The sequence below is a fragment of the Caretta caretta genome, chromosome 2 (assembly GCF_965140235.1).
Source record: "Caretta caretta isolate rCarCar2 chromosome 2, rCarCar1.hap1, whole genome shotgun sequence".
Taxonomy (NCBI): domain Eukaryota; kingdom Metazoa; phylum Chordata; order Testudines; family Cheloniidae; genus Caretta; species Caretta caretta.
In genome coordinates this window covers 67,602,324-67,616,428 of record NC_134207.1, presented here as the reverse complement: position 1 = coordinate 67,616,428, position 14,105 = coordinate 67,602,324, and the positions used below count along the sequence as shown (strand labels likewise).

Below are 14,105 nucleotides of genomic sequence, written 5' to 3'. Positions count from 1 at the left end.
AGTGCATTACCCTGGACCCCTGTCGCCTCTCCTAGGTGAGACAGAATGATCAACAGTGTTGAATGGTGCAGCAGACACCAGGGAGATGATAGTGGATGTTTTTCCTCTATCCATAGACAGGAGGAGATCATCCATCATTGCCACTAAGGCTATTTCATCAGTTCTACGCCAGTGTATGTGATCTTCACTAGACCAGGTAGGTAGTGTCTGCAGAGTCCACCAGCAGTTTGGTGCAAAGGTGTTGCACCATGCCCAAAGACCTGGCCCTAAATGTTCTTCTCATGTTTCATTCCATTTTAAAGCCTGGAATGAAGAGAGGTAGACCTGGAAAATTCTGTATATTCAATATACCAGTTACTAAGGTTTGAAAATCATGGAAACTGGAATATGCTTTTTCAGGGCTTCAGAAGCTATGCTGAATTTTATAGCTTAAGTTCTTTAAATGAATGCTTCAGACCCTAGTTAAACTTATTATGCTCAGTTACAAGATGGAATCTTCTACTGTCAATCATACTATCATATACTTATCATGCATCCTAAAATAGGGGGTGTTAGCAGCTAGTTGGCAGGTACTGCATTTTTGCTGGAGCCAAATGAAGCTTTTGGACTTCACTAGGGTCAGATAGAAATTGTGTGTGTGTTTGTAAACCCCAGGATGAGCATTATAAGACCTGTTTACCGAGGCTTCAACAGCAATTAATCAAACATACATTTTAACAAAAGGCTATACTGCAAGCTTTGGATATTTCCTATTCTAGAGGTGAATTTGAATTTTGGTGGTGGGTGAGAGAGGAAAGGGATCAGAGGTGGGCAAAGAAGGTGGGCTTTGGACAGGAATTAGTTTGGGGCTAAGATTTGGCTTGGAGGTTCAAGGTCCAACCAGGGTTAAGATGCAGGCTCAGGCTTAAAATCAATATAGCTGAAGTCTCTCAAACATTTCTTGCAGGATTCCAGACCACAATGGCAGGGACTTCCCAGTTCTGTTGTTCACATGAGATTCCTACCATTTGGGGTTGTAATTGCGCAAGATTTTAATTTGCGTGATTCTGACCACATCCAACCTGGAAGCAGGAAACAAGACCTCTTGCAGTTTTGGAACCTATTCAGAACCAAAATTGTGGAGGTAGGATAACATCTGCGATTGTGAATCTAAACCCCACAAAATTAAAGTGGTTCCATGTTCCAAAATTGGCCCATTTCTAGTCACACTGGACATCCGCCGAATCAAGGGCCACAATGCCGTAGTTTGTTACAGGTGGAAGCTTTAAAAGTAAAAACCTCTGAAGTAACTTTCTTTTTTTCTTCAAGCACCATTCAGGTTGTTCTCTCAAGAAACACGTGACTCAGCTGCCTATTAACTGCGGCTAGTCCTGGAAAACTTAGAAAGAACAGTTACAATGGGTTCTTCTCCTTCCCCTCAGGCAGTGGAAAGCAAAAATTCGACCACAACAGTCAATCAGGTAACAGGAATCTTCACTGGATAAAAATGGTTTGAGGTTTCAGCCTTTAAACCACAACCCTTTCTAATGTCATTCTTACTCTATTGTTTTCATTAGACTTTTTTTTTATGTAGCATCTGAACAATACAGAGATTGTTACCTTTCCGATCTGTGTGCAGTATTACATGCCATACAGAAGTTCAATAGTATGTGTGTATGTGCATACACGTTTATCGAGCATGTGATCAGGTCTCTGGAAACTTAAGCACATGAGGACAATGGTATCAAAGTTTTGGTGAAAAGGACATGCTTTTCCCGTTGTGTCAGCATCTTTCAGAGGAAAAAGTAAGTTAAAATAATTCAATGAGGGGCATAATTAGACCCTACTGGCTTTGTTGTTGTAATCGGTTTGTGATGATGTGTTTACTGGTGACAACCTAGTACATGTTGCATCTAGGTCAAGTCAGGCCAATTTACCTAATTCTGTGCAATTATTATTTTGTAGCAATCCTATTTCCAGAAACCCACAAATGACTAAATCCAGTTATTCTGAACTCTAATCAAAGTTAATCTGATGACTGAAATGGTCTTTGTAGTGGTTGCCATGTAACAGACTGGTTAAACTGAGACATAGAAGAGTTAAGCATCTTGCCTGGGGAGACATTGTCACCTAAGCACAAGGCTGGCGGTAAGGAGACCAAGGTATAACAGAGGATACGTCACTTAACCTCTCTATACTTTTGTTTCCACAAGTGTTTCTATAAATGAGGATACATATATGCCTAATTACATCATGTTTGGAAAGTGTTGTATCTAGTAAGTGCAAAATATTTAGCCAGCCATTGGCAGACGTGAGACTAGAACTCAGAACAGAGATGGTCAAAAAAGTGAGCATTTTTGGTGAAAAATTAGTCCAGTGGCCCATTGCATGCAAAAATAATTTTAAAAAATCTAAATTGTGAAACATCTGTTACTTGAAGCTCTGATGGAGGAAAAAACTTTTTTTCCCCAGAATTCATCCAATTTTGCAGAATTTTTCAAACAATAATATAAGCAAATATTAATTGGGGGAAAAATTGATGAATATTTTGTCCAGTTCTAAACATATACGCCCAGATCGTCAGCTGCACCATATTTCCATTCGGTGCTGCTGAATGGGGAAGGGGTTGAAGTGAAAGGTGTCTTTTTTCTACTTCTGCACTATCCCAGTGCCTATGGCTGTTAAGGGGATATATACTTCAATTTGGCTCAGCATAATTTAGAGCGGCTCTGAGACCAAGGTGCATCTGGGTTTTTTTCAGTAGAACTGATCAAAAATCAGAATTTCTGTCCCATGGGAAATCCTGGTATTTATTTACTGCTTTTTATTCTGAATCATGACAAAATATCAAAACAAGAAGTTCTGAAAAATTTCAGTATGGAAATGAAAAGTTTCCACACTTTCACTTGGACCTTTTTGGGCAAAATGAAATGTTTCAACATTCCTGAATCTGAAAATTTTGTTGCAGGTCGGTTCAGTGTTAACAATGCAACCACTTGAGCTGCCATATTACTTCATGGGAGTTGTGGTTTGGGTTCCTGATGGCCTCCTATGGACCAAGCTTCCCAGCCAGATTGCACCTTCCATAGTGCATCATGATTGTGGGGTTACTGTGCTGCACGGTAGCAGCTCAGTCAGAGGGGAGACTGTGGTGCATCATGGGAGATGAAGTCTGGCTACAAGTCTGACCCATAAGGGAGAACAACAAGGGTGTAAGGCACCTGAATTCCAGTTTCTATTCCAGGTTTCACAGCAACTTAAGTGGAAGCATATTAATATCAAACTGGTCTGACCTGTAATGTTTCATTTGAGTTGACTGACCCAAAATGAAATAATTTGGAAACTAAATATTTCATTTCAACTTAACCAATGGCACATTATTATTATTTTTTTTTTTTTTTGCAAAATTGATATCTTCCCATGGAAAATTTTGACTTTTTTGCAGAACCATTTTCTGTTTAAACATTGACAGAAATTTTCCAAGCAGCTCTATTTATCAGACAGCAGGCCACATCTTTTCCTCCCCTGATACTTTTCTTACTCTTATGTTAGTAGATGAGTTGTGGCATAGAGCTAGCTATGCCAGTTCCATGCCACGATTGGATTCCTCATGCCAGGATACTATATAAGTTGTAATTATCACTGTAGTAATCTTCTTGTACTGTCATGTATATGTAGTAATAACAGGACGATGAATAATGAAATTATCTGACCACTAATTTGTTTGATCTCAACTATAGAAGTCAGTTGAAGTTTGCACAAATAATAATGGAAGGCAGAGGTAGTGGGGAAACAAAGGTGACTTTTCTGAGAATATATCAGGGACTAAGGAAAGAGAGGATCATCTTCTTTAGCCCTGTGGACAGGGAGTTCAAATGAAGATCATTGTCATGTTTCACATAAACCACTGGATTCTTTGTGAACTGGTTGGAATTAAGCTGGTTACTGGAAGCCAAAAGAAAATTACTGGTCTTACTGAAGATCATGATTCAATTTGATGGCTGCAGTGAGCTTGTGTTACCGGAGAAAACTGTTTCTTAAGAATCCTGTTAAGGAATATCCATGTACCCAAATTGTACCTATAAAGGGCTCAGAGCTAGAATGTTCTAAAATCTTATCAAGGTAAGCTTCCTTTTAAATGCACTTGGAAATAGAAAAGTATCTCAGCCACACTGTCAGGGGTTCGTTCACCTGCACATCTACCAATGTGATATGTCATCATGTGCCAGCAATGCCCCTCTGCCATGTACATTGCCCAAACCGGACAGTCTCTACACAAAAGAATAAATGGACATAAATCAGAGATCAAGAATTATAACATTCAAAAACCAGTTGGAGAACACTTCAGTCTCCCTGGACACTCAATAACAGACTTAAAAGTGGCAATTCTTCAACAACAAAAACTTTAAAAACAGACTTCAACGAGAAACTGCAGAACTGGAATTAATTTGCAAACTGGACACCATCAAATTAGGCCTGAATAAAGACAGGGAGTGGATGGGTTACTACAAAAAATAATTTCCCCAAGCTAATTTTCCCCTACTGTTACTCATACCTTCTTGTCAACTTTTGCAATGGGCCACCCTGATTACTTTGGCCTCATCACTACTACAAAGTATTCTACTGTTGAGAATAGCCCACTTCCACCTTGATTGAATTGTCTTATTAACACTGACCCCCAACTTGGTAAGGCAACTCCCATCTTTTCATGTACTGTGTATTTATACCTGCCTACTGTATTTTGCACTCCATGAATCTGATGAAGTGGGTTTTAGTTCATAAAAGCTTATTCCGAAATAAATTTGTTAGTCTCTAAGGTGCCACAAGGACTCCTCGTTGTTTTTGCTAATACAGACTAACACGGCTACCACACTGAAACCTGTCACTTTCTTTTTGTCTTGTGGCCATAAAGATAGAGAAATAACATTAAAATCCTTGTAGAGTATTGAGACATAAATTTTCATATGATAGTTATAAAGAGTCCTTTACAAGGTTATATCAGTTATGTTATCTCAAGTGGAGGATGAAGACATTTCTTCTAAGTAGATTTATGACCAATGATGTTTTGGATTAGTCTACCAGCAAACCAAGCTTTGTATGTAGTCTCAAACAGCTGTCACATGTCAACAGTAAGTTTTGGGGGGGTTTGGTGGTAGAGGGTATTGAGGAAGATTGTGCATTTGCCAAAACTGTAGGTATACAGTACCCGAAATGCAAATGTATATCAGCAAAGTAAGATTAACTCTCAATAATCACAGCAATATTTGTATCAATCTCTCATGTACATATAGTGGAGATGTTGCTATTATCTGAAACTAAACTGAAGACTAAAATGGTGTGACTGCTCTGATAGTGGATGAAGCACAGTTTGACAGATTTGTATAAGTCCCCAGAATTTAATAATGCACAAACACTTATTACGTATGTACATACATTATATTTCAAATTGAGTGTAATAGAGTAAATCATAAAAAGTCAGTTTAAGTGGTCTACAGACAGCCTTGTGCCTTTACAGAATAAACTTTGTGTCCTCTCCCACCCTGTATAACGGCATCAACTTTCAGTTGCACTTGTGCCACAAAACCCAAACAATGGGTGTCTTAAATCTGTAATGTGTTCAGTAGAGATGAATTTACCTTTTCCCATACCCAAACCCTTCAAGCTGTTGGGGCACTTTAGTAACCTGGCTTTCTTCAGGGCTTTAATTAGTACAGTTCTCCCTGCAAAGTGCTACACAAAAGATAAATAAGGCAGAAATGTCTTGAGAGGGATTGAAGGTGAGCAGAAGCTGGAGGCCTTCTCCCCCCCCCTTGGCAGGGTGGATGCCCTGGGCCTCCAGTCCCTTGAATTGCTGTGAACTGGAAGAACATAACTATTTAAAGGATTGGGGGGAAGTCCTACAGCTGAGTGATGCCAAAGGCCTCCACCTTCCCTTTCTGTTTCAGGTTCTGTGGCTTCAACTACACAGCTTAGAACTGTTTCAACCATCTGGACAACCATAGGGAATCTTCTCCAATGCTCCCAGATAAACTGGTAATACTGATTCTAGGGTGCTGGCTCCTATGTTTGAGTTCCTAGGTCCTATGGAGAAAGCTGCCCAGGCCCTCAAGCAGTTCCAGGCCCTCATGTGGTGCTCTTGTTGCTGTGGTCCCCATCTTAGCACTCTGATGTTGCCCACCTCTCTGACAATATTCAGACTGTATCTGTGCGTTCCTCAGTAAAGCACAGACAGCTTATATTTACCATCTAAATTATCTTTATATAACCATAACATGGTCAAACAATTAGGGTTTCATTCAGCATGAAATAAACATTTTCCTTTTCCTTTACAATTTTTCTATGGAAATTCTTGGCTTTTTTTTGTGGGGGGTTTTTTGGCGGGGAGGGGGTTGGAAATTCAAAAACCAAAGTATTTTGGTTGAAAACTCAAATATTTCAGTTTGGAAATGATGCCACAGAGCCTCATAGTTCCCATTCTCCTTTATAGATCAGGCTTCCTGATCAGACTACATCTTCTTTGATGCATCATGGTCTCCCTTTTTGTGGAATGGAGGAGTTGTTTCATGTGAGCTTCTCTGGCCAATGTACACCTTGGGAGATTTAGTTTGGTGGGGGAACTGGGCTACTGAGGAGAAAGGGCGCTTGAGACACCCAAACTAAACCTCCCATGAGGTATCATGGCAGTCTTTCCGATTTGAAATATTTGGGGCTTGGGGCATTCGTTTATTCAATGCAAAAACTGAATTTTTTCACAGGAAGTAGACAATTCTCACACAAGAATACCCCATTTTTTAGTTGGAAACTCTCAATTTTCTGCTATTTCAATGGAAATTTTTCAACCAGCATAACACAACAGCAACCAGAGACTGGTATTGGCTGCAGCTTGCAGTTCCCTGCACTCCCAAGCGCACCTTCAAAAATGTAGGTAGACTTCTGGTCTCTGCAGCTACACCCACATCTTCATTGTGTGGAACCGCTGCTGTTGCTGTGTAAGCAGGAAGGGAGAAAGCAAGGAAGGTGATAAGAGGAATGGGGTGGGGACTGGGTCTAGAATTCTCCTAGCAGGGACCACATGAGGGAGAAGCCCTGGCACTATAACCCTGCCAGGCATGGAGTCAGAACCCTAGCAAGGGCAGAGCAAGGATGATGGATGCTGCTCACCTTTGCTCTCTGCCTGGCCTGGATTCTTGCTGACAAACTCTATCAGCTACCGTGGTGACCTACAGGGGGGAGAGGGATACAGAACTCTAGAAATGATGCTGGAGGTTGCTGTTCAAATGGAGAGCCAGGATGAATGAGGTGGAATTAGTGTGAATAGAGTGGATTTTTGAAAAATTAAAAAAATGTAGACACTAGTAGAATGGGGTTGGGGGAATTCAACCCATACCATCTATGCATTTAAAATGGCCCACATCAATGTAGTATCTGAGCAACCTGGTTTGTGCATATGTAAAAAGAGATATAGAAATGTTGGACTGGAAGAGACCTTGAAGTCATCGTATCCAGTCCCCTGTACTGAGGCAGGACCAAATAAACCTAGACCATCCCTGACAGATTTGTCCAACCTGTTCTTTAAAACCTCCAATGATGAGGATTCCACAGCATCCCTTGAAAGCCTATTCCAGTGCTTAACTATTAGAAAGCTTTTCCTAATATCTAACCTAAGTCTCCCTTGCTACAGATTAAGATCATTACATCTTGTCCTACTTTCAATGGGCTTGGAGAACAATCCTCTTTATAACAGCCTGTAGCAAGGAGGCATGGCCGCCCTCCCTGACAGAGAGACCCGTGACCGCCCCACAGGAAGCAGAGGGGCAGGACAGGGCCCGGAAATATAAAAGGCAGGCCCTCCAGCTCACTTAGAGGAGAGCTGCTGGAGGACCAGGACATTTCCCCCTCCCTGCTGCTAGACCTCGGGCCTGACAGAGGCCGCTACACGTCAGAGACCTGGAAGGACTGCTGGAGCTACTAGGCACTGGAGGGCACCGAGCAGCTGTTGGGGCTGCCACTAGCTGTTTATCCCAGCGATGAACCCAGTCACCCCCTGGATGGGAGTGTAGGAAGGAGCCCAGGGAAGCTGAATAGGGTTTGGCTGCATTACTGACTGTTGCATGTTGTGGCCGGATTCACTGCTGACCGGTGGCAGACCACTCCTAGGGCCCTGGGTTCGGACACAGTGGAGTCAGGTGGGCTTGTGTCCCCCTACCCCTGTCATTCCACCCCTGCAGATGGCAGCCTCTCCACCTTTAGACCAAGAGGCCTGCATTGGTCTGTCGTCCACTCGAGCTAGGATACTAGACAGTTTTGCTGTCTGCCCCGCCAGAGAGTTTATCCCTGGCAGGCCAGAGCCATTAGCTGCCCACCCTGATTGAGTGCCCCAGGCCTATAGACTCATTGCTGCTCTGCCTGAGTGCAGGCCAGAGCTCTTAACTGTTAGCTTCCCCGCCCTGCCTGAGGGCTGGGGTGCACAGACTCAATTGCTGCCCAGCCTGGACTGCAGGTTTGGGCCTACTAACTGTCAGCTAATTCCTCCCTGAACTGGGTTGCTCCAGAGCAGGAGTCGGCAACTTTTCAGAAGGGGTGTGCCGAGTCTTCATTTATTCACTTTAATTTAAGGTTTCGCGTGCCAGTAATACATGTTAACGTTTTTAGAAGGTCTCTTTCTATAAGTCTATAATATATAACTAAACTATAGTTGTATGTAAAGTAAATAAAGTTTTTAAAATGTTTAAGAAGCTTCATTTAAAGTTAAATTAAAATGCAGAGCCCCCCAGACCGGTGGCCAGGACGCAGGCAGTGTGAGTGCCATTGAAAATCAGCTCGCTTGCAGCCTTCGGCACATGTGCCATAGGTTGCCTACCCCTGCTCCAGAGGCATTATAGTGAAGGGGCGTGGTCTCCCTCCCTGACAGATGGGGAGAGAGACATGACTACCTTAATCAGCCCTTAACATATTTGAAGACTATATTATCAGGTTCCCCGCGCAGTATTCTCTTCTCAAAACTAAATGTGCTCAGTTTTTTAACCTTTCCTCATAGGTCAGGTTTTCTAAACCTTTTATCATTTTTTTCTCTCTCCCCTCTCGACTTTCCAATTTATCCACGTTTTTCCTGAAGTGTAACACCCAGAATAGGACACTGCTCCAGCTGAGGCCTCACTAGTGACGAGTAGAGCAAAAAATTACCTTCTGTTATGGAACACTTGGTGGAAAAAAGAGTGCACAACTGTCACTTGTGTCACATCAGCTTTTGCGTTGTAAACTACTTGGGCCAGGGATTGTGCCTTGTTTGTTGTTGTTGTTTTTTAAATGATCTATCACATTTTTGTACTGAAAAACTATTTATTAATAATAATGAATCATAGATATGCTGCTTTACCAATTCCAGTAGATGTTAGTGCTGATCCAACTTTTTGCGTATAGTTGTAATAGAAATTTTTCATGCCCCAATTTCAGAAATAATTACTAGCTGTGATTGCCACCCCCAAGGCTCCTTCCAGGACCTCTGAAATATAAACTGTGGACTTAAGTCCTCCCGGTTCCTGTAATGGGATTTTCTCAGCAGGTCCTTAGTGCCAGACAGAGTGCTGTTGATTTCAATAGGACTTCACAAGGCTGGAATGGTCAAGTGCATGTATCCCTTTGTATGATCAGGGCCTGAGATTCTGCAAAAACATACACCCTACTTTTCTGTGTGTCACTGTCCTCGTGCAGAAAGGCGTTAATCTTACTAGTCCCTGCAACAGTCCTGTATGGTTTTATTTGGTCAGGACAGATTCTTTTATATGGAATAAAAACAGCTTTGGAGCTTTGCAGATTCAGTTTTGTCATAGGTGTAGGGATAGAGTAGAGGAAGAGTGCAGCTACCTTCTGTTAGTGTCATGGGCTCTCGTGCACACGCAGTTCTTTAACAGATATCGCACTAGGGCTGAGCTCAGCAATTCTCTGCCACTTGTTTTTTTCATGCTTTTAACTTGTGGCACTCTTGTGCGGTCCTCGTGCGGTGAGGGAGGGGGTCATTTTATGTCTTGGATTAAGGAGACCAACAACCTGCTTCCACTCCCACTAGCTACCATCTAGCAGCTCCTTGTCAATGGTGCTTGGAAGCAAATTGTTTGTTTTTAAAAAAGGCTTGAGCTAAAAATACATAGGAAGATTATTTTGAATAGTAATGGGCCTTAATGGAGCTGTTAGCTCCATTTGCTCTTCCCCAGCACTGCTCCACTTCAGGTACCTTGCTCTCAGGCAGCTAGCCCTTCCCACTCCAGGGCCAGAGCTCCCCCAGCTCCTGCCCTCAGCCCTCTTATAAGGGCCAGCTGGGCCCTGATTGAACTGGCCACACCTGTGGTCAGCTATTCACTCAGCTTTTCCCAGCTGCAGCCCTCTCCAGGGCTGCTTTTAACCCCTTCAGGGCCAGAGTGGGGTGATTACCCCGCTGCAGTGCCCCATTCTGCACTGTATATACACAGTTTAATGTATATAGATAAATGGGCATACTTCCTGAAGTGTTCTTGTGCGCACACCCAAATGTTTACATTTATACTCCCTCCCTCCTTTTCTATTTGAAGCAGTTCCCACAGACACTGCAGCTAGAAGAAATGTCACAATACGCTATTTGCCTGGCAACTCTAGGAGCTACCTATCAAGATGCTGTACAAACAAGAAGGAACCCCCAAACTAGAAGGGTTTGTGTAACGTGGGTTTCATAGATTCATAGATATTATGATCAGAAGGGACCATTATGATCATCTAGTCTGACCTCCTGTACAATGCAGGGCACAGAATCTCACCCACCCACTCCTGCGATAAACCCCTCACCTATGTCTGAACTATTGAAGTCCTCAAATCATGGTTTAAAGACTTCAAGGTGCAGAGAATCCTCCAGCAAGTGACCCGTGCCCCATGCTACAGAGGAAGGTGAAAAACCTCCAGGGCCTCTTGCAATCTGCCCTGGAAGAAAATTCCTTCCTGACCCCAAATATGGCAATCAGCTGAACCCAGAGCATATGGCAAGATTCACCAGCCAAATACCTAGGAAAGAATTCTCTGTAGTAACTCAGATCCCACGCCATCTAACATCCCATCACAGGCCACTGGGCCTATTTACCATGAATATTTTAAGATCAATTAATTGCCAAAATCATGGTATCCCATCATACCATCTCCTCCAGAAACTTATCGAGTTTAATCTTAAAGCCAGATAGGTCTTTTGCCCCCACTGCTTCCCTTGGAAGGCTATTCCAAAACTTCACTCCTCTGATGGTTAGAAACCTTCGTCTAATTTCAAGTCTAAACTTCCCGATGACCAGTTTATATCCATTTGTTCTTGTGTCCACATTGGTACTGAGCTTAAATAATTCCTCTCCTTCTCTGGTATTTATCCCTCTGATATATTTATAGAGAGCAATCATATCTCCCCTCAACCTTCTTTTGGTTAAGCTAAACAAGCCAAGCTCCTTGAGTCTCCTTTCATAAGACAGGTTTTCCATTCCTCAGATCATCCTAGTAGCCCTTCTCAGTATCTGTTCCAGTTTGAATTCATACTTCTTAAACATGGGACACCAGAACTGCACACAGTATTCCAGGTGAGGTCTCACCAGTGCCTTGTATAACGGTACTAAAACCTCCTTATCTCTACTGGAAATACCTCTCCTAATGCATCCCAAGACCGCATTAGCTTTTTTCACTGCCATATCACATTGGCGGCTCATAGTCACCCTGTGATCAACCAATACTCCAAGGTCCTTCTCCTCCTCCGTTACTTCTAATTGATGCGTCCCCAGCTTATAACTAAAATTCTTGTTATTAATCCCTAAATGCATGACCTTACACTTCTCACTATTAAATTTCATCCTATTACTATTACTCCAGTTTACAAGGTCATCCAGATCTTCCTGTATGATATCCCGGTCTCTCTCTAAATTGACAATACCTCCCAGCTTTGTATCATCCACAAACTTTATTAGCACACTCCCACTTTTTGTGCCGAGGTCAGTAATAAAAGGATTAAATAAGATTGGTCCCAAAACCGATCCCTGAAGAACTCCACTGGTAACCTCCCTCCAGCCTGACAGTTCACCTTTCAGTATGACCCGCTGTAGTCTCCCTGTTAACCAATTCCTTATCCACCTTTCAATTTTCTTATTGATCCCCATCTTTTCCAATTTAACTAATAATTCCCCATGTGGCACATTATCAGACGCCTTACTGAAATTTAGGTAAATTAGATCCACTGCGTTTCCTTTGTCTAAAAAATCTGTTACTTTCTCAAAGAAGGAGATCAGGTTGGTTTGGCACAATATACCTTTTGTAAAACCATGTTGTATTTTGTCCCATTTACCATTGACCTCAATGTCCTTAACTACTTTCTCCTTCAAAATTTTTTCCAAGACCTTGTATACTACAGATGTCAAACTAACAGGCCTGTAGTTACCCAGATCACGTTTTTTTCCTTTCTTGAAAATAGGAAGTATGTTAGCAATTCTCCAATCATACGGTTCAACCCTGAGTTTACAGATTCATTACAAATTCTTGCTAATGGGCTTGCAATTTCATGAGCCAATTCCCCCTGATTTAGTCCCATTAAGCTGTTCGAGTATCGCTTCTACCTCAGATATGGTAATATCTACCTCCATGTCCTCATTCCCATTTGTCATGCTACCATTATCCCTAAGATTCTCATTAGCCTTATTAAAGACTGAGGCAAAGTATTTGTTTAGACATTGGGCCATCCCTAGATTATCCTTAACCTCCACTCCATCCTCAGTGTTTAGCGGTCCCACTTCTTCTTTCTTTGTTTTCTTCTTATTTATATGGTTATAGAACCTTTTACTATTGGTTTTAATTCCCTTTGCAAAGTCCAACTCTACTTGACTTTTAGCCTGTCTCACTTTATCCCTACACGTTCTGATCTCAATAAGGTAGCTTTCCTTGCTGAGCCCTCCCATCTTCCACTCCCTGTATGCTTTCTGCTTTTTCTTAATCACCTCTCTGAGATGATTGCTCATCCAGCTTGGTCTACAACTCCTGCCTATGAAGTTTTTCCCCTTTCTTGGGATGCAGGCTTCCAATAGGCTCTGCAACTTTGACTTAAAGTAATCCCAGGCCTCCTCTGCCTTTTGATCCATAAGTTCTTCAGTCCAATCCAATTCCCTAACTAATTTCCTTAATTTTTGAAAGTCAGCCCCTTTGAAATCAAAAACCCTAGTCACAGATTTATTTTTGTTTGCCCTTCCGTTCAGTTTGAACTGAGTTAGCTCATGATCACTTGAACAAAGGTTGTCCCCTACAACCATTTCTTCTATGAGGTCCTCACTGCTCACCAAAACCAAATCTAAAATGGCATCCCCTCTAGTCGGTTCAGCAACTACTTGATGAAGGAATCCATCAGCTCTCGCATCTAGGAAAATCTGAGCCCTAATATTATTACTAGCAGTCGTCCTCCAGTCTATATCTGGGAAATTAAAGTCTCCCATGATCATGCAATTTCCATTAGTATTTACTTCATTAAAAACATTAAAGAGGGCTCTATCCATATCCAAATTAGATCCCGGAGGTCCATAGCACACCCCAAGTACTATCACAGGGGAGGCTCTAGTAGTTTTCTTCCCCAATATGATTTTTGCCTAGGCAGACTCTGTCTTATCCATTCCATCGCTTCTTATTTCTTTACATTCTACCTCATCCTTGATATACAGTGCTACTCCACCACCTTTACCTTTATTTCTGTCTTTCCTAAACAGCATATACCCTTCAATACCTGTAGTCCAGTCATGACTACTATTCCACCATGTTTCTGTTATCCCTATAATACCTGGTTTCACTTCCTGCACCAGTAGCTCTAGTTCCTCCATTTTGTTACCTATGCGCCTCTCATTGGTGTGCAAACATGTTGACTGTTGCTGGGGGCTTGGCCAGAGAGATGTCTTTATCGGGTCAGGGACATACCTGACATGCTAAGACAACCAATTACTGGTGCAACTACTCGCTGCACATAGCTAGGATCACTCAGACATGTTCACTAAGAGCAGGTAAGCACAGTGTTCTCGGGAGGAGACCCTGAGGAGATGCAGCTTCTCAGTGGTTTAAAGGAGGGAAGAATACCTAAGTCTCCCACATGCAGGAGAGAA

The 14,105-nt window shown here is 42.2% G+C and overlaps 1 protein-coding gene across 4 annotated transcripts in view; it reads left to right on the top strand.

Moving 5' to 3' along the window:
- The window catches only part of LOC142071023 (uncharacterized), a 103,991-nt gene that overhangs the window by 59,235 nt on the left and 30,651 nt on the right, over positions 1 to 14,105 (top strand). For 2 of the 4 annotated variants that reach the window (XR_012666976.1, XM_075125201.1), the window contains exons 3-4: positions 117 to 196; positions 1,309 to 1,460. Coding sequence is in view for 2 of the 4 variants with exons in the window: in XM_075125201.1 (XP_074981302.1) it covers positions 1,398 to 1,460 (63 nt within the window). In the remaining 2 variants the exon portion in view is untranslated. Of the gene's footprint in view, positions 1 to 35; positions 97 to 116; positions 197 to 1,308; positions 1,461 to 14,105 lie in introns of those variants that run through there. The other 2 variants (XR_012666977.1, XM_075125200.1) reach the window with 2 other exon arrangements.